This window comes from Phalaenopsis equestris, unplaced genomic scaffold, assembly GCF_001263595.1.
Source record: "Phalaenopsis equestris unplaced genomic scaffold, ASM126359v1 Scaffold000583, whole genome shotgun sequence".
Classification (NCBI taxonomy): Eukaryota; Viridiplantae; Streptophyta; class Magnoliopsida; order Asparagales; family Orchidaceae; genus Phalaenopsis; species Phalaenopsis equestris.
Genome location: NW_018165023.1, coordinates 50,762 through 72,399, shown reverse-complemented (window position 1 = coordinate 72,399; position 21,638 = coordinate 50,762). Strand labels below are relative to the sequence as shown.

Below are 21,638 nucleotides of genomic sequence, written 5' to 3'. Positions count from 1 at the left end.
AAATTAATTAGTTTAATTTTTTAAAAATAATTACTTATTAAGCATTTATTTAATATTAATCAATTATTAATTTATTAATTAAGGATGTATCTTGAATTAAATAACTATTAAGCAATTTAAGAATTATTTTTAATTAAAGAAGTAAATATAAATTTATGTAATGACAATTAATTAAGCATTAATAATTATTATCAAATTAAATTAATAAATTAACTTAAATAAAACTAAATCAAAACAAGAATCGCACCTCCCCTTCCTCTCTTGTCCGCCGGAAACCCTCGCCCACATCACTTCCGTTCTCCCAGTTGGCCCGAAGACTCTTCCCCTCTCCCGGTTTCACCGAAAGCATCTCCTTCGTGACCGAAACGATCGCGGTACATTCACCATTAGTGCTAACTGGGAAAGCAGCGGCGGGATGGCGGCGTACTGAGACCGAAACTCCCATCTTTCTTCTCCTTCCGTACGGCTCCTACCCGAAACAATGGAGGCAGATGAAGGAAGGTAACTTCATGGCTTGCTTTTCGCGCGAATTGTCCGTCCCGAATTTAGCCGATTCAAGGATTTAGTAAATCCGGTATTTTGGGCGGAAATCAGTAAAATCAGGATTTGTGAAGTCCGCAGCTTCATTTTGTCCAAACTGACCGTCTGGCAGGATTTAGGTAAATTTCAGGTCAAATCCTGCTCTAATCCGTTAGGAGAAAGCTTTTATTAAACACGACATACTTGCTTTTTGCAGGATTTAGGTTAAATCCTGCTCAAATCTTGCTCATATCCTGCTGATTGGCTTAGGGATCGCCGGAATTGCATCGGGAGATCTGTAGAAGGCCAAGATGGGAGAGAGGAAGGTCCTCAACAAGTATTATCCGCCGGATTTCGATCCGGCGAAAATCCCCAGAAGGAGGCAGCTGAAAAATCAACAAATGAAGGTCCGCATGATGCTTCCCATGAGCATCCGCTGCGCAACTTGTGGGACTTATATCTACAAGGGAACAAAGTTCAACTCCCGAAAGGAAGATGTTATTGGGGAGGTATAGCCGCTAGATTCTCTATGCATTATTTACATTTCCCGAGCAGTGTCCTGATTGCCTTCTAATTTTTCTTTTATGATGGTTACTACTTTGTTTTGCTACTAGATGTTAATTTCTCTTTTTAGGGTTTCTTTTAGGCGCTGTTTGGTTGCAAGTTTCAGGATTTAAGTTAGGTTCTGTTTAATAAATTGTAATTCCCCTTCCTGAATCCAACCGATTTAATGCTCCTGATTAATTTCTCTTGGCTTTTTAAATCCCAAATAGAGATCCTTAGGGCGACATGAAAAGCTTCAAACGAGAGAACAAGCGGCTGTCTTGGGCTTTGAATGAGAGAATGAGTGGCCAGCAAGGGCTCTGAACGAGAGAACGGGCTGTCATGGGTGGGAGAGAGGGAGGAAGAGAGAGAGAGAGAGAGAGAGAGAGGGAGAGAGAGAGAGAGAGCTACACGTGAAGTTCTTCAAGTGGAGGTTAGATGCAGAGCGATACTTGCATTTAGGGCATGTTGTGCTAAGGTGATGGAGTTCTTGGACCTGTACTTATCATCTTCGATGGCATCAACTCCCCTATCTTTCTCTACACAATCGTCTTCTTCTTTTTCTTTCTTTGGGAGGCTAAGTTTACTTTCAACTCATAATTATAGTTTTGATAAATCTTTGCTATTTTGAGAATTAATCGAGAAGATTATTGAGCCAAATCTTTTAACCTAGATTTATTCTCATCCATGTTGAGAAATCTATGAAGACATCATCTTTTTTGTATTTGTATATGCATATTAAAATAATGTATTTTTTCAATGTATAATACCTTTTTTTTAGAGTTAATGTCTTATAAAATTTTTGAAAAAACATCAGAAATATACATTTAACTATAATGCATTCAGTCAAAGATGGAGACATTTTATTCCCGTTATTATGGCCATCTAATTCATTCCCTATATCTTCCTGGTTGAGTGAATATATAAATTGGTATATTGAACATGTTATATTAATGGGAACTTATAAAACTAATAAGAAAACTAAGATTTTAGTGTTTAAATATATTTAATTGATCTTTACAATTATTTAAACGTTCAAGATATAATATTTTGAATATATAATTGATTATGATCTTGAATTTACGGTTATTAGAGCATTATGTGTTGGGGAAAAAAGAGTCTTGAATTTAGGGTTATTAGAGCATTATGTGTTGGGGAAAAAAGAGTAACATTATGATCGTTATCAAGGACTATTTATAATCTACATTAGGTAGGTTACTTTTTATTAAGCAAGAGATAAACATTCATTTTCTCGTTAGGGGTGCTTTCCTTGCTATTTGTTAGTGTATTTTTATTATTTATAAATTTATATGGAACATACACATTTAGTCAATATATTTCACATTATCATGTTGATGTGGTTGTTAGTTTTAACTTGATTTATTGATGCACAAACTTCTATACATTCAATTTTTCTGAGTTGAATTTTATTTAACTCTGCATTACTCCTGTCAAATGCAAAGTCTTTTATTTGTGTATATATAAATAATAATGATTCATTGCTAATAATACTTTGAAAAATGTCTGGCTTATAATATATGAAATATGCATGATTATTATAATAATATATATGTTGATATTAAACCTTTTTGGATGTTGGCGAGCCGATCAACGGGTTCACAGAGTGACAATTCTTCATGAAATTATTAGATTTTTTTGGATTGGTGCATTCCTTTTCCGGTTTTACTGTGTCATAGTAAATCAACTATAAATGTAGACATATACAATTATATATAAAATAAAGATCAATATATAATTAAGGAGTCATTCATGGGACATACATATAAGATACATGTAAATGAATATGTTGCCATGTGGACACAATGATCATTTGTTTATAAAGATGTTTATTTTTCCTTTTTTTGGTTGAACATTATTGGATTCATTTCAATTAGAAAAATCACATATTTTGCATGTTGTTTGGAACTGTTATAATACAACAAATATTTTATTCATGTTCATTTCTTTGCTCATATTATGCACTGAGCCATGCCATTTGTATTCTGCTAAGTGAGATTTCACCTATTGAATTTATTTCTGACAAACTCACACATTAAATTGATGAATTTCAGGTTGCCAGCCATGCATTGAGAAATGAGTTTTTTATACTTATGCTTTAGGTGTAACATTGAGGTTGGTTAAGGTTCGGATCATTTAATTTGATTCAATCGTGCTGTCATATTTTATTTTGTATTTTGAAGATAAATTTGTGTGAAAATTTTGGATTTAGATGCTATGATGATCTCATTGGTGGATAAATATTATTATAATCATTTTTAGATTGATTTGGTTTTTTTAAAATATTTTCAGCTCACATCCTCTTGCAAGGTTTTTCTTGAGTTATTTTCAAGCCCGATGGGCAGAGTGTGGTTGTAGTATCAGAGCCTAGGTTTGATCTTCTATACTTAATTTTAGTAGGGATTATTTTTAGGTAGAATTTAGCATTTAAAAATTTTAGTTTTATGATTATGATGTAGATACCATTAGACTGGAATTGGGGATTGTAAATATGTATATTTTTATTAGTAAAATTCATATGTTTAAATTGAGTTGTATATTAATTTTGGATAATGTATTAGGTGATGAAGATTTCTATAACTGTAGCATTTTAGGGACATAATAATTTTGGAGGATTTATATTGGAAACATTATGATGTGTTAATATTCTTAGATCATATAAATATTTAATATTGTTTAAAAAGGCGTTCAAGGCTTATGTCTTGAGGCTCTCCTCATACACAGGCATACAAAAAAAGCCTTGAGGATTGAGTCTCAATATCTCCAGCGAGGCATATGTATTATTCCACTAAAGTGTACGCCTCAAGACTTCATGCTCCGAGACATTTAAGACAACGCCTCTCTTAAGTTAGACAAAAATATATATTATATTGCATTATGTTGATATATTATGTAATATTTAATACAATGCCTCAAAAAGTTCAAAAGATAATTTAAGTATAATTACTTGATTTTGTTTTTAATTTAATCTTTTATTTTAAATTTTATCTGATTTCAATATAATTGATAGTTAGAAGAAAATTATATTACAATAACAATAAGAAGATGACTTTCTGCTACTAAATGGGGTCGGCTATGTCAATCCTTTTTCTCCATTGCGCCCTATCGAGTGTTATATTTTCATTTAATTCTAATGGATTAAGATAATTTTTTATGCAATATGCTCAAGTCTTTTTAGATCTTCATCTGTCTTTCTTAACATTTGTCGAAGCTAAAACACCTACTCTCCTAACTGGATCATCATATAGTCGACGTTTATAATGTGACCAAACCATCTATGACGACTCTCTCTAATCGTGTCCGCCACTGATGCTACACCAACCCAAAGTGTCAAGCCACTCATCCAGTTAAGTATTCTCATCTCAGCAACATTTAACTTTGGTTTATACTTCTCTTTTAAAGGCGAACATTCTGCACCATAGAGCATTGCAGGTCCCACCAGTATCTTATAACTTTTAGTTTAAGCGACACTTTTCTATCACACAATAGGCCCGAAGCATTCATCCACTTCAACCAACCAACTTGAACTCTACTAATAACTTTCCCATCTTTATTGCCATCACTCTGAACAATATACCCGAGATATCTAAAACATTCACACCTTTTAATGATTTGATCACTAATAGTTACAACTCTGCCACTAGAGCTACTACTACTATAATTACTTTCTATGTATTCAGTTTTAGTTTTACTCAAAAAAAGACCTTTAGACTTCAATATAGACTTCCATAATTCAAGTTTTTTCTGAGCTCTTTTTCTATTCTTATCCACAAGAAGGGTATCATCAGTGAGAAACATACACTAAGGTACATTCTCTTGTAAATGTCCAGTAAGCGCATCCAATATAGACCTTCATAATTCAAGTTTTTTTCTGAGCTCTTTATCAAGTCTTATCCACAAGAAGGATATAATCAGTGAAAAGCATACACCAAGGTACATCCTCTTGTAAATGTTCAATAATCGCATCCATAACTAAAGCAAAAAATATGGGCTTAAAGCCAATCCCTGATGTAATCCAATCGAAATAGTAAATACTTTGTTAATCCTCATTCTGTTCGAACAAAAGTAACAACTTTAGTATAAATACCTTTACTAACTTGAATATAAGTCATATCGACATCTTTTTTCTCTATAACTATTTAAAGGACTTCTCTTGGAACATTATCTGAAGTTTTTTTTTAAATAAATAAAAATCATATGTAGATCATTCTTATTCTTTCCGTACTTCTCCATCAAACCTCTCAATAAATATATAGCTTCCATGTTACATTTGCCTGACATAAATCCAAACTGATTATGAGAAATCTTTGTATCACGCCTTAATCTATGTTCAATTATCCTCTCCCATAATTTTAAAGCGTGACACATCAACTTAATTCCTCTATAATTAGCACACTCCCGTGTATCCTCTTTATTCTAAAAATGGGGACAAAAATACTATTTCTTTACTCAAGTATCTTTTTAGTTTTGAAAATAATTTTAATGAGTTTAGTAAGCCAAGAAACTCTCAAATTTTCTAAATATTTCCACACTTCAATGATGATATCATCAAGTTCTACTAATTTTGCACCCCTTGGTTCTCTTTAAAGCCTTTTCATCTTTTTTTACTAATGCGATAGTAAAAATAAATCATTTTATTATTATTAACGATATCACGATCATTAAGGTCGATGGTATTTTTCAGAAACTTATTTGAAAAATTTATCAAAATAACTCGCCCACAACCTTCTTATAAGAAAAACTCTTTCATCTTTAATACATTTTACTTTAGTTAAATTTTTATTTTTCTTATCTCTTTGTTTAACTAGTTTATAAATTTATTTTTTACTCTTTTTAGTATTTAATCTATTATGAATATCACAAAAAACATAATTTTCAGCGTCACATTGTTCTCTTAGATTCCCCACGGGCCACATTATATTTTTCCCAAATCTCCAAGCTTTTACACATTTAAAATAATTTTTATAACAAAACTTCTTATATTTTATCATTTTTTGCATATTATTATTTCACGACGAACTATTTTTATTTTTAGAAAAATTTCCTTTTAATACTCCAAATACATCTTTTACTACTTGTTTAATAGTGTTTATTACTTGATCCCACATAGAATATGCTTCTTCATGAACATTCAAATCTTGAAATCTTACGGTTTATTCATAAAAATAATTTTATTTGCGTATTTTAAGTGCTCTCATCTAATTCTATGACAATGATTCCTAGGATTATTTATCTCACCACTATTCATCTTAAAATCCAAAACTAATAATCAATGTTTATTACTTAATTTTCACTTGGAATGACATTACAATCTTTACATTCTCAACGATCTCATCTCATAAGAAAATAATCATTTTTTGTTTTATTAGATTCATTCTTATAATATGCTCATCTTTTTTCTTAAATAAATTATTAGCAATAACAAACTTATAAAAATTAATCATTTCTTATAAAAATAATCATTACATCCAAAAATAATCATTTCTTGTAATCAGTTTCATTAATCACTCTAAAACTGTAACTACCATGAACACGCTAATTCAAAATTTAATATGGTTCTACCTTTTTCATTAATCACTCTAAAACTGTAACTACCATGAATATTTCTAAAATCTTCTTCCATTCTACTAGCATGTTTATTTAAATCTCCTCCAATAAAAATTATTTCTCCAAGATGTATCATTTGTATTAATTCATTTTGGTCATTCAAGAATTTTTTTTATAGCCTATACCTAAACCTACTTTAGGAGCATAAATACTTATAACATTAAAAATTTTAGTATAAAAAATAATCTTAAGGGTTATAATTTTATCTCCAATTCTATTAATTTTTACAACTTCAAACTCTTATCTATAATTGCAACTAGGCCATTTCTAGCACGACCCCTACTCGAATATCAATTTAAATTTTAAGCTATCAATTTTGTTAATCTTTTCTCCAACCCATTTAGATTTTTGAATACATAAGATATTTATTTTCCTATGAATCATAATATAAACTAATTTCATTAATTTACCCATGAAATTACCTATATTTCAAGATCTCATCCTAATATTAGTTTCATGGACTAACTTATTTACCTGCATCTGTCTGTAATGTGAGAGCCCTTACTTATTTGACACTACAATCAGACGCCGGTGTAGCAGCCCTTGCACATTTTTCACTGTATTCAGGACATACGAAGCATCGCTTCCAGGGGAAGCCCTAGCATTTACACAAGAAGAAAATTACAGTGAACAAAGAATATTTTAAATTTGCAAATGAGATAGAATTAGATGAATGCTAATTTTCTTAAATGTAATGAAAGAGGATGACGTCACTATGGATCTTGAATCTCATAGTATATTTAAATTTTAATTGATTGTTTACAAAGAATCATAGTTCAAAATTCTATTTTATTTCAATATTTAAGATTTAAGATTTTTTATTTATGACTTCATGATAATAATTTAAAAGAATGTATCAAATTTTTTTCTATGAATTATTTTTAGTTTGATGATTTTGTTTTTCTTTTTCTGAGGCTTAACCCTCAATCTGTCTCGAGGCTTTTGCTTTTTGCCTTGCTAAGACAAAGCGCCTCATTTTTCTGATTTCGAATTTTTTAACTTTGAAATTTTTATTAGATGCGTTTTTAGTGTATTGTGAGTTTAAATATCTGGAGGAATGAAATTAAGTGATTATATGAATATTTAAATTATTATTAAAGCATTAAATTGTTTTGATTATTTTTTATGAGCAGTGATTAGATATTTATAACTTGGTGTTTATATGCGATTAGATTGCAGAAATTTGTCTCTACTCGATTACAAGGAATATGCTATTTTTTGGGAGTTGCGTTCATGTGATTTTTTTTTGTCATTGCATGACACGTGTGAGTAATGCTCCTTTGAGAATTATTTTATTTAGCAATCTAGAGGTATGTTACATTATTCTAAATGAGTCCATATTGAATGATTATAGCATTATTTGTTCATTTTATCAATGCACAAATTAAAATAATTTTTGTTGTATAAAAGAACTTTCATGTTGTTGTTTGTGTAAGCATATCTTTATTTTTAGAAATGATGAAATGAGTGATAGATGTATACTCATTGATTTTATTACGGTCAAATATGATATTTGTGCATTCTTTATATTTGGCGTCATTCTAGGTATAAGCTTAATAATTGATGGATGCATTATACTATAATTTTACAATATAAAAGATATCTGAATCATGCTAAATTAGATATTATTGTAGTAATAACCGGTATTATGCTTTATGTCTTGTAAATGTCTGCATATTAAATTATTAGTTACACATCTACTAAGCTTGATTATAAATGATTGTAAAGGCTAATTGTACTTTTGATGACTTTTTGATAGTATACTATATTTTGTTATTATTATTATGGCTTGATTAGCCATAAAAGCAGGTGTTTTAGGATGTGATTTTTTTCCTTATTTTATATTCTTTGATACACATGAGGAGTTTAACTAGAAAAGTGCTAGTTTTATTTTTCTTAACCGATTTAGGATCAAGTACGAACTAATTATGTGCTTTTAATGGGCATGTGTAATGAACTTATGATATTTTTGAGATTTTCATGTGATTGCTTCATACGATGTGACATTTTTAAATTATTTTTAGATATAATATTTTATTTCCCAGATTATCAAAACGTATAATTTCTCTGTGTTCTAGAATGCCATTGAGCACCCATGAGATTAATCACTAAGAGCAGGAAGAATGTCTTAGTCATGCAGTGTAAAATCATGGTGTATTATTTGAATTGTTTTGATCTGAAGTGAGCCGGTGCCTTTTTGTATAACTCTTTGATTTGGGTAAGTGGCTGACTTGGGCCAAATACCAGTCTATAATACTTATGATGACTTTGTCAAAATAATTTTGACTTGATAGTTTATATTATCTCTTGTAACTGTATTAAGTAGGTGTGACTTGGTGTTTTTTGTGCTGTGATGCTTTGCTTGTGTAAGAGGTAGTAGTAAAGATGATTTTATTAATTGCTCTTATGACTGGCTTGTTTGCTAGGTGGCATTATTCTTTCACCATGTGATCTTGATATTAGATATGATTGGTTGTTGAATAGATTGTTCTTTCTATAATTTTACATTTGTTTATTTATTTGAGTATACGAGACGTGTGTAGAATCTAATTTTCGAACTTATGTTTGAATCTTAATGTTGATGTTGTTGTAAGGTGTGTACTTTAGAACTTAGGCTTGTGCATAAGATTTGTGTGCTTGAATTGAAATTTGATGGCAAAATTCTTTTAAAGTGGAGAGTGAGACTTTCAAGTGGAGGTCATGCACCGAGCGATACCTGCATTTAGGACATGTTATGTGAAGGTGATGAAGGGGTTCTTGGATCTGCAGTTATCATCTTTTTGATGGCATCTGACTCCCATCCTTTTCTACACCATAGTCTTCTTTTTATCGCTTGAGGAGACTAGGTAACTTCCAACACTTAATTTTAGGCCCCATTTGGGATCACATTTGATTTTTGATTTTTTGTATTGTTTATGTTTTGATTTAAAACAAAATATATTTGTTACGATATGCTATGTTGTTTTTAATAACACTGGAAATAACTTTTAATTGTTTTGTGCGTTGTTAAAATAAAAAATGCACTAAAAATATAATTTTAAAATAAAACAATAATAATAATAATAATAAAACTGATCTCAAACATGCTCTTAGTTTTTGGTAAATCTTGGCTATGTTGTAAAGTGATTTTTGGGAGGTTTATTGAGAACTAATTGAGAAGATTTTTGAGTCAGATTTTTTAACCTTGATTTATTTGTACCCTTCTTGAGAAAATTATGAAAACATTATCTTGTATATATTTATATATGCATTTTGAAAAATATATTTTTGCAACAAAATAATTTTTCACAGTAAAATAATTTTTCACAGTATTAATGTCCTCTTATAAAATTTACTGATAAGAAAACATTAGCAATATACTTCTAATTATAATACTTTCAATCAAAGATGGAGGTATATCATTTTGGCTCTAATGTCTATCTAATTCATTCCACATATTGCCTGATTGATAGATCGAATGCGTTATGCGAATGAGACTTTATACAACTAAATAAATAACTAGGTTATTAGTGTTTTGAAAAAGAATGTTTAATTGATATTTGTGATTATTTAATGATGCAAGGTATAATACTTTTAATATATAATTGATTTAGTTTTTCTTGAATTTAGGGTTTGCGGAGTATCATGTGTTGGGGTGAGAAAAGTAACGTTATGATTGGTATCAAGGACTATTTATAATTTGCGTCAGACATGTTATTTCTTACTAAGTAAGAGATAAACACACCATTCTTTGTTAGGGGCGTATTCCCTATTACTTCTTGGTGTGTTTTTACTATTTATAAATTTTTATGGAATGTGTTTATTGAGTGACTATATTCTACACTTTCAAGTTGATATAATGGGATTGTTAGTTTTATCATGATTTATTGCTGCACAAACTTCCATGCATTCAGTTGTGCTGAATATTACTATATTCAACTTTGCATTACTTCTGTCAAATGCAAAGTTTATGTTTTATATATATACATAAAATAATTCATTGCTAACAATACTTCTGAAAAAGTTTGGCCTGTAATGTATAAAATTTGTATGATTATTCTAGTAACATGTATGTCGGTATTGAGTCTTTTAAGATGTTGGCTAGCCATACCGATGAGTCTATTGGGGTTTACCTTTTTCGGTTTCAGGGTGCATAGTAAACCAACTATAAATGTAGATATATATAGTTATATATTAAATATAGATTACTATATGATTAAAAAGTCATTTATTAAATATACATATGTGATGAATGTATGTGAATATGTTGGCATGTGGACACAACAACCATTTGTTTATGTAGGTTCTTTTTTTCTTCTATTGTTTGTTGAGCATCATCAGATAAAATTTCACCTAGTAAAATCTCATCTTTTGCATATTGTTTGGAACTTCTATAATATAATAAATATATTTTACATATCCATTGCTTTGTTCATATTATGCCATGTGCCTTGCCCTTTATATTTGGCACAGTGGGATTTCAACTACTGAGTTTGTTTCTGACGAACTCACACATTAAATTTTTGAATTTCAAGTTGCTAACTATGTGTCAAGTAGAGGAGCTTTTTATACTTGTGCGTGGATAAATATTATTATAATCCTATTTAGATTGATTTGAAATTTTTCTAAATTATCAGCTCACATGCTCTTGTTGGGTTTTCCACTAGTTTTTTCCAAGCCTGGCAGGTGGGTGTGACATTTGTCCCCCCACCCTCAAAACTCTTTACGAGGCATTTCTAATTATTGCTGATAGTAAATCTTGAATTCAGCAATGTTTAACAAATTCTAGCTCAAATCTGGGGTATATATAACCCTGGTAAAACTGGGATTTATGAAATTTACTTTAAAATATTTATTAAATCTCTTTAAATCCCTCAGCGTGCAATCAAATGGTTTTACCTTTAGAACTTACTAAATCCTTTTAAATCCAGCTTGTATATGATTTATCAAAGACAAAATTTGTATACTTCTGCCTTTCAGCCAATAGAATCTGTAATTTAGAGTGGTGTGTACCGTGTTAGAAGCATAGTTTGTACTGAAGAAAGTCATTATGAAATGAGACTAAGTCAAGTGCCTATATGGAAGCTTATGCTGTGAAATTCATATGGGGTAGCTTTTATTGATTATATTATTGACCTTCATGAATTTTTGCATATGGTTCACGGATCTTATATTTGAATGAAATTTATGTTCACGTTAAAAGCCTTATATTTAAGCTAAAGTTTGTTTCAACAACCTTATTCTGATAAAATCTTTTATACAGGTCGGAAATATTTTCTGACGAACAGTTACGCCTGGATTAAAGCCTTTATACTTGTTAAAAACATATGTTTTGAGTGAAAAAAACATCTGATAATTAGTTACAATCATTTTAGTTTTATTTTTAGTGTATGCCAATTTGTGTGGTACAACATTACACTTTGAGGGAAGCTAATAGTTTATGTTTTTAGAATTTATCAACTCTTGTATTTGATACTAGGTCAACTGTCCAGGATTTTTGACACGGTGCTCACATATTTTTAATTTACATTTAATATTTCCAATAGCTCTCTTCTATTTTTCGGTTTCGTATAAGTTAGCTTTATCATATGCAATTAGATTGAAAACTCAAAATTTTCTTTGCTACGTTATAGTGAAGTGGTTTTGCTCTTAAGATTTGTTTTTGGTGGATTTGATTTTTCTTTTTTTTTTCGTTTTCATACACAGGCGATATTTGTGAGATTATGTGCATTGCTGTTAAACTTTTTTAGTCCTTATTCTTTAGGCTTTTATTTTTACATCATTTTACTAGAATTTGACTATTGTCCTTGATTTATGGAGGGTTTGAGTCATTGATGTACTTTTTCTTTTCCTTCCACTGGCAGACATACTTGGGAATTCCAATATTTCGCTTTTATTTTAAATGCACAAAATGTTCAGCTGAGCTCACTATAAAGACAGATCCTCAAAATTCAGATTATGTCGTTGAATCTGGGGCTTCCCGGAATTTTGAACCTTGGCGTGGAGAGGAAGAGGTGAGAATGGTTACATTTTTATAGCATCTTTGCTTACTTCATTTGCTTGTTATTTCTACCCTAATTGCATCTTTCTTTTTTTGTTTAGGCTATGGAAAACGAGAAAAAAAGGAGAGAGACGGAAGAGTTAGGTGATGCCATGAAGTCTTTGGAGAATAGAGCGATAGATTCGAAGCAAGACATGGACATACTTTCTGCACTAGAAGAAATGAGATCAATGAAGGTAAATTGTAGCTCATAATGCATCTTTCCTTTAATGATTTTTCTACTATTTTAGGAGGACATTAGTCCGAAGTCATTTTTATCTCCTCTATTTTATGTAAACAGTCTAGAAAATAATATGAAATAGATAATTTCTTTATTCTCTTTATTATTTATTTAGTAGCATAAACTGTTTCTTTTCAGTCAAGGCATGCAACAGTGAGTTATGATGTGATGCTGGAGACCTTGAAGAGATCAGCATATGAAAAGGTATCTTTTCAACATATTTTCTTCTTTTTTTTATATGTTTCTTTTATTAGTATTTGATTTTAGCTATAAAACTTAAAGTTTTCCCCATGCAATTGACCTGTAAATTATGTATTAGAAATAAGTTTGTATTTCATTTGATCTGTAGTTTATGCATGCCATAAAAATATAATCTTGCTTTTGCCTTTTTGTGTTATATAATGCAACATACTTGATGTGCACGGTGCTAAAATTAATTGTCGAATGAAGTACATTATTATGGATTCAAATCTATCAAATGCCACCTTTAAGTGTTTTTTTTTTCCGTGCACACGAGACAATTTTTTTTTTTTTTGTAAAGCAAAATGAAATTTTAACCGCAAGAATTTACAAAATCACTTTAAAATTTATTAATGCTTGTAGAAGTGGCTTTTTTAGTGTTGGATAGATTAAGATCATCATTCTTTTAAAATAACTATTTTAATTGTTCCAAAATTAGCAAAATTTTTCTGGGCAAGATTTGAAACTTTGATCTCTTGAAAGGAGACTAAAATCCACTCCACTAAAGGGCTATTGTTTGAAAAAATTAACACCATATGACTATCTCTTTGATCTTTCAACAATCATTGGCTACATTTGGTGCCACTTTACAAAAAAAATTGATGATTTAAGGATGAAGCCCTCTTAGTACTTTCTACTTAGTTATGCTTAATAGCTTTGATAGCTTAGTGTAATATTTCAAGATGCTCTGAAAATGATATTAGGTCTCGATCAATTTAGAAATATTTCAAAACAAATTTAAGAGTGTGCAACCTTTTTATTTAATTGTTATTATTATATTTTAAAGGTCAATTTACATACATACCACACAATTCTTATGAATTTACATATTTAACACTTAAAACTTTCATATTTACATTTTTAACACTTTCTATCTTAAATGTATGCTTGAAAAGGTTTTTTTAATTTTAAAAAGTAAATGATAGTGGTATTTTTCATTTGATATTAAATTTTTTAGTGCTCTGCATGTATATATGTAACTTTTGGTGTTTGATATGTAAATTTATAAAGTGCGGTATGTATGAAAATTCCTCTATTTTTAAACTGAATAAAATTGCTAAACTATCATAGCTTGTTAAAATTTTCAAATTATAGCAACTGCATTCAAGAGTTGAATGTTAAATCAAGGAGCACTCCTTCAAATTAGCATCATAAACAAGCAATGGCATATATGAATGGCCCAGATCATGTAATTTATGCTAATGTTGTAACTGCTGAAAGCAGATATGAATAGCCGTAGCTCTGACACCATGTTGAAATCCATTTTTTTTTTTTTCTCGCTCTAATCCATACATTACTCTTTGCCACATTTATATAATACTGAAATTAAACAAAATAGGAATCCCTCCAAAATAAGAAAAGCAGAAAAAAAAAAGAGATATCTAATAAAAAAAATAATTAGTGAAATATATTTTGAGGAAAGGAAATAAATTCCTTCTTAATACGGATTGACCCTTTTCAATACAAACATTACAGCTTTAGAACGCAAAATATAGAGAACACATTGAATGCAGAGAATAATGATTTTGTTACTAACAAGCAGCTTATTGAAATGGGAACATAACTCACTAGAATTATTGAAGGATCATTGGAACAAATTCCTAAAGCTATTTCAAGAGTTGAAATTTCTGTAGTCACTTTATGCTCTATTAACCAAAAGGTGTATAGGAAGGCTAGTTGAACTACTTTTTATTTATCGGACATGTATGAGAAGTGTGGTTACTTCTGTTTGTATATTTCTTTCTCCCTTGCTAATTTATTGTGTAGGCAATCTTTATTATTTAATATTTTTGTATCACCTTAGTGGTACTTTGGCAGGTGAGTATGCTGATTTTAGTGTATTGTGTTCAATATTTGTTTAGACATTCATCCTTTCACAAGCCTTCAGGAAAAGTTATTTCTTCAGAATTGCAAGTTTTCTTTAAATCTTTCGTCTTTGTAGGATCTACATTTACTACTGTCAAATAACTCAAAAACTTATACAAGGCTATGAAACCATCTTGCACTTGGATATTTCTTTCTCTATCACTGGCTATGCAATTAGCCATGTTTGGTCAATTACTATTTCATTTGCTCAAATTTTATTACATATAATACCATTTTTGTTACGATGCTTTGTGGTGTAATATGAGATTTAGATTATTGAATTGTGCTCTTCGATTGGTGATTAACCATAAGAAGAAGCTGTGGCGACGCACTTTTGTGTGAAACATGTTTTGAATCTTCGGTTGCAATGTTTATGTTTTTGCTTAAGCTTTCTAACAGATGCTTTGTTATGCCAGGAGAAAAAGATTATGGAAGAACTGGATGCAGCAGATGAGGAAATTATTAAATCAATAGCTTTTCATGTAATGATTTTTCTTTGAATTATACTTTTTGATGTTACAATTTTTTTGGTCAATAGCTAGTTGTATAAACTTTTGTTTGGTTCGCTCATTGTAACAATATCTTTTTGCAGGGTTCAAAAGACTTTGTTAGGCGAATAAATGATGACGAGGATGATGATATGGATGATGATTTACCTAGCTTGCCTTCCGGTGGAGTATCAGAGCTCAACTTGAAGGTATTGAATTCCTTCAAGTTCTTGATTTTTATGTTTATACTTTTTTATGTCCGACTTTTCAAAAATGTGCTAGTTCAAGCCTATTTTTACATGACCTGGTATAACCGGGTATTCTGATTGGACTCGTTGATTTAGCATGTTTATATGCTGTGCTTGTCCCTTTTATGTTTACATACTAGACTTGGCTCATTTCTCCGAATGTTTTTCTTTTAAGCTGACCTGTGATTGACCTTTTGAAATCTGGTAAGGTTAGGGGACAGGTAAGGGGGCTTATGAATTTAGAAGTGTTAAATTGGGTTTGCGGGTCGGGTTTGGGACTGACTCAAAACTTCCGTACCGAAACTAATTGGACCGAACCCAACCCTTTATTAAATGGGTCGGAAAGTCTAACCAAATCCGAACCACACTCAAATCGCTGACTCGAATCTGACCAGTATAACCCATTTAACATAAGGTATAACAACTATTGGTATTGAATTTGGGTTAATTTTGAGTCAATATAGGGTCAATTTTGATTGGTGGGTTGATTTTGGGTTAGTTTAGGGTCAATTCTCAGTTGGCAGATTCTCAAACCCGACCTGAAAAATTATACGGGTTATGATTTGTAACCCAAACTTAACATGGAAATTATTGGAGTCAACTTGAACCCGGATTGCTTTGAGCAGAGTTTAGATCGGGTTCGCTTGTAGGGTCAATTTTTTACACCCTTAATGTAGATAAACACTAGCTTTGTTTATACCCCGACCTTATGAAATGACGACTCTGGTTTGCAATCTCCTCATGGGGGCTTCATCTCTGCATCAGCCCCTGCAGGTACTCCTGTCACTCAAGGACCTGAAGCAACAAAGCCCCCTTACCATTCGTGCTGCTGCCTTAACTTACCACCCAGCTCCTGTGTCCCTTTGCTGCTCCTGTTGAAAGCAATTTTTCTATTCCACTTTTTCTCACCTAAGCTATTGAATTTTTGTATTCCACTTTTTTTCACCTAAGCTATTGCTCGTCTTATTGGCCCCCAATTCTCTATGAATCGCTGCACCTAAGCCTCACTAGCCTGATAATGAAACTTTGGTATAAAATTACTTCCTTATGGTCGACCCAGCCAATCAAGGTATTCCAAAGTGAGGCTAACGTGGCCAGCAAAACCTTAATTTTTGAGAGACCCAGATGAAGCCCTCCACTTCCTTGCAAGTGGAATAAGAAGGGTCTCTCTGTGTATTTGTTTGTTATTTCTTTTATGCTAGTGACCTCATCATCAATTTGTCCCCATGATGTGCAGTTTTAGGCTTTTATTATAGTTATCTTTTTTCAAAAAATTAAATAGAAACGTGCATTTAGAAATTCCTAATAATTATGTGCTTTGACTTCGATCATTTTCTTGATTTTTTTGGGAATAATGCCATTGATAGAATGTTCTTTTCTTGGTTTCAAAAACTAGACCTGGCTTGCTTGGTTTGACATGTTCAATTGTGAAGTTGTCATCCGTTCATTCCAGTCCCAAATTCATTCTTGGATATAATGGTTAGAGCTAGTCTTAACCGGTAGTTGAATCGGGGAATCAGTTAATTGGCCGGGATTTTGATGTACAACCCTGACATGATATTGCCAAATTTATGGTCTTTTGTTTTTGATTAGATGGCTAGAAATAAAATGTCCGGATTAAATAAAAAAAAGTAAAATTTATATGCCCCAATTTATAAACTCTTTACAATTGAATATGTTAAAATTATTGCAAGAAGTTTTTGAATTTTTTTTTTATAATTTTAGTTGTTTTTGACATTCCAATCTAGTGGTCTTACTCTAGATATTTTTGCGAGCATTTATATAAAATTGTAACTATATATAAACATAATGAAAATAATGAAAATATCATATCTCAAAATTTAGATTTAAATAATGTTAAAAAAATCATCCTTTCTTAATTATTATTACTATGCCATTTAAATCATATTAAAATAATTATAACTTTTGGATGAAGCTCTCTTTCCCCTTCAATGCCTATTTGGTTTTCAAAGCCTTGGTTCCTTTTGCTCATCTCACGATTATTACTATTTCAAGCATTTTGTTAGTTTTCATTTTAATCATTTGTTAATGGAGACATTTTGCATGGTAAGTTAATGCTGCTCTAAATATTGAAGCTCATTGTTATTTTGACCTTCTACTGCAGAGAAAAGGCATTGTTGAAGCTTCTGATAATCCTACTGATGTTTTGTCTAAAGCTAGCATTCCCAACGATTCAAAAGGTACAATTATTAACAAACATCAATTCTAAGTGGTCATTTGAGATGACTTTTTCTATTTATTTTTATTTATATTTTTATATGTAGAAATTTTTTTTTTTGTATTTTAAATAAGATTTTACTTTTATTGAATTTTGCATTAGAGGTGATGGTTTCTGACCACATTGTAGACTAGTAGCTTGGATTATTTTCATCTAAGCAACAACGACAACAAAGTCTTTATCCCACTAAGTGGGGTCAGCTGCATGAATTTATTTTCTCTATTGTTGTCCTATTGAGCGGTATATTTTCATTTAATTCTAATAAATTAAGATAAATTTTTATACAACATGTCCAAGCTTTTTTAGTTTCTCTACCTTTCGTACCAAAAGTCAAATCTAAAACATTTACTCTCCTAAAATGATGATCAAGCAAAGAGAATGCATTCATTTTTGGAAGATTTACACTTGTACAACTTAATCTTATGTATCTACATATCTAACACCTGAAATTTTAATTTTTACATTTATGCCGCCTTACCTACGGAGGAAAAAGCGACTCTTGAAAAAATAAAAATGGTGATACTTTTGATGCGATATGAAGGATTTTAGCAGTATAATTATAAAAAGTAAAATTTAGATGTTAGGTAAGCAAATACATAAGAATTGGATGGTACGCATGTAAGTGCCCTTCTTTTTTGTTTTTTTTAATCTTTATTGCCAATGTTTTCATCCAAAATTTAGGTAGCTCATCAGTTTCCATCAAGCCTAAATTTATGTTGAAGCCTCGATCTTCCCCAATCATTCAAGCCAAGAAACAATGTGTTGAGTTTAAGGAGACTGCTAAGATCGAAATTGCGAACAGACAATCAGACGATGGAGTTGAAGACGGGCAAAAGTCGACCGAAGGTGTCGTGACGACCAATATCCTTCAATCACTTTTCCAAAACTATGGAAGTGATGAGAGTGAATGATTCCTCCTGGAGGGAAAGCATTATTTCGAGTTGGAGCACAGTAGCTCTGTGATTGGGCTCACAATGTTCTACTTCGAGTTGAGGTTATTGCAATCATTTTAATTTGAGTTTATTTAGTTCAGATGATCAGTAGAGTGCAGGAATTATATATATATATATATATATTTTTTGTTGCTTGAAATGGGCCTTGATTCTAAAAAGCATGAGAGTTTTAGAGGCTGTTTTGTTTGTTGAAAAAGAGATGCGGTATAAATGTAAATTCAGTATAAATAGAATTCGGTGTAATTGAAATGTGATTTATTTGAAATATTTTGATGTTTTTCGGTTTGATGTAAAGTAAATGCAAGAATTTATATTTTTGTATTTAGTTTGATGAAAAAAATGAAATCAATTTAAAGCATTCTTGATCAGTTTGCAGTGTATTTGAAAATTGTTTAAGTTTAATGCTTACAGATTACACCGGTTTTAATCTGCAGGGAAGGTTTCAAATTCACAAAAAAATTTACACTCCATTCCGTTTTCATCCAACCACTCATGCAATGAATCAAATAGATGTTTTTTGAGTGATGAATACATTCTCATTGCTTGCCTTGTGATGGATTTGAATTTATGTACATTATTTCTTATTAATGTGATATCTAATTATACAGCTCTCAATATCAACTTGGTGGGCAAATTCATCTCTCATAGTGGAATTTGATAAAAATGAAAAGTATGAGTTGAGGTTTATTGTGCATTTTGATATTTGTTTTAGAATTTGAAAATTGGATGAAAAAAGTGATAGTTTTGTGAGTAGCAATGTTTTAATTGTCTCTTTTAAGTAATATGTTGGAGCCTTGGAGATTCATTTGACAATAATATGTTTACCAAGCACAATTGAATGCATGATTTAAGGATGTGCACTAAAAAATGGTTGTTATATATGTAAGTATCATGTTATTGTTGCGTGCCAGAAAATTTACGGTGATGAGAGTGACAGTTTAATGTTATATCATTGAACGAAGATTCAACGCATGCATAGATAATAGAGAAATAACAGAAGAAGATATCACAATTTAATAAGTGAAAAAAATCATATAAAGGAAAAAAAAACCATGGAGTGTAGTTTAATCAAAATAATTCACTATGTAATTATGAGTACAGAAGGTCTTTTTTTTTTTCTAAATTGAGGAAAATGTAAGTACAAAGTTGATAATTATAAATGCAATATAAAAGTTCATTTTTTTTCTAAATCGAAGAAAATGTAAGTACAAAGTTGATAATTATAAATGCATAATAGTATTGCTGCTTTAATAGCCTAATTGGGCTATAATAAATATAGTTCTTGTTAGTAATAATGATATTGGGCCACTGAGGTTGGAGTTAATTGCTACAAAAAGAGTGATTTACTACAAATATTGTAGTTGATAGTTGTAATCACGCTAATTCGTCACAGATGTTGCAGTTGAAAGTTTTAGTAACAACTAGTCACATAAGTCTTAATTGGTTGAAAATGTCGTTGTTGGTATTTGCGGTGACTGTTAGTCACACATGCCGTAGTTGCCCGCATAGGCCGTAGTTGGTATTTCGGTAGTAATTAGCCACATAGGCTAAGCTGCGATGATAGTTAACCACATAAGCTATAATTGGTAACTGCGGTAGTAGTTAACCACATGGGATATAGTTAGAAGTTGTAGTGGTATGTAACCACATAAATCATAGTTGATCATATAAGACGTAGTTGGTAGTTGTGATAACATTAGTTGGCCATTGAGACAGTTGTGAGGTGCTGTAATAGAAATTTGTCATATAAGTCGTAACTGGTGTTACACTGGTTGGTGGCCTCTACCCTTTGCTCGGGTTTATTATTTTAGACCATAAACATCAATTTTTGGTATACAACGCTATGATAAACTTCAGGAAATTGAATAAATACGTTGTATTTTGAATATGGTAGCTGTAAGCAGTTGTCGTTAAGATTTATCGTCGAAATTTTAATACAACATAATTCGTTAAACTATTTTTGGGATTGTTCATTGACTTGTATTTGGGATACTTAATTATTCTATATTTTGGATACTTCGATGCCTAATATTCGTGTTACATCATGTTCGGGGTACTTCATTATACCGTGTAAGGGGGACTTCGTTACACCGCGTTTAGAGTTATTCATTACCCCGCATTCGGGGTGCTTCGTTACATCGCGTTCGGGGTGCTTCATTACACTGTATTTGTGGTACTTCTTAACACCGCATTCGGGGCATTTTGTAACATTATGTTCGGGGTATTTCGTTTGTCATCAATGACGTTGTTATTCTTCAAGGTATTTCATTACTTTGCAATGTGCGTTGTTGTTTCGCATGGTACTTCATTATTTCTTAAATTGCATCTTTACTCCTTAGGTTATTTCGTTAGTCCACAAAATATATAATTACTCCGCATGGTACTTTGTTAATCCGAAAGGTCCACCAACAATAGTAAAGGACGATCAACAATTACAAAGATAATGAGTTATCACTGGATTTTAAGTCCATAACAACAATATAAATGGGTTCATTTTTCTCATTTCTCTCATTTTCATGTGAAGAGATGATGTCTTTTTATAAGCCATGGAGAAAAACATTTTCATCTTTTGGCAAACACCTGCATGATCAGATGACTCATATTGATTTCCTTTGCTTATAATAGATTTTTTTGATGATTTAATTGTTTTATTACTC

General features: G+C 31.0%; 1 protein-coding gene across 2 annotated transcripts; it reads left to right on the top strand.

The window, feature by feature from the left end:
• Nucleotides 1-250: 250 nt before the first annotated feature.
• LOC110029516 (coiled-coil domain-containing protein 94) lies at nucleotides 251-19,262 on the top strand. 2 transcript variants are annotated; one of them, XM_020731840.1, is made up of 9 exons: nucleotides 251-501; nucleotides 737-1,028; nucleotides 12,531-12,680; nucleotides 12,769-12,903; nucleotides 13,086-13,151; nucleotides 15,470-15,535; nucleotides 15,646-15,750; nucleotides 17,915-17,990; nucleotides 18,710-19,262. In XM_020731840.1, exons 2-9 carry the CDS (start codon nucleotides 831-833, stop codon nucleotides 18,937-18,939), a joined length of 1,026 nt encoding a protein of 341 aa, XP_020587499.1. In that variant the 5' UTR covers nucleotides 251-501; nucleotides 737-830; the 3' UTR covers nucleotides 18,940-19,262. The 2 variants fall into 2 exon arrangements, with proteins under 2 accessions (XP_020587499.1, XP_020587498.1); XM_020731839.1 differs by having other exon boundaries at nucleotides 251-659.
• The last annotated feature ends 2,376 nt before the right edge of the window (nucleotides 19,263-21,638 follow it).

What these genes read in the sequence shown, in the direction of transcription:
- LOC110029516 (XM_020731840.1), top strand. Translation starts at nt 831, where the DNA reads ATGGGAGAGAGGAAGGTCCTCAACAAGTATTATCCGCCGGATTTCGAT. An exon ending in AAGAAATGAGATCAATGAAG is followed by an intron (nt 12,904 to 13,085) that starts GTAAATTGTAGC and finishes GTTTCTTTTCAG; the next exon opens with TCAAGGCATGCAACAGTGAG. An exon ending in AGAGATCAGCATATGAAAAG is followed by an intron (nt 13,152 to 15,469) that starts GTATCTTTTCAA and finishes TTGTTATGCCAG; the next exon opens with GAGAAAAAGATTATGGAAGA.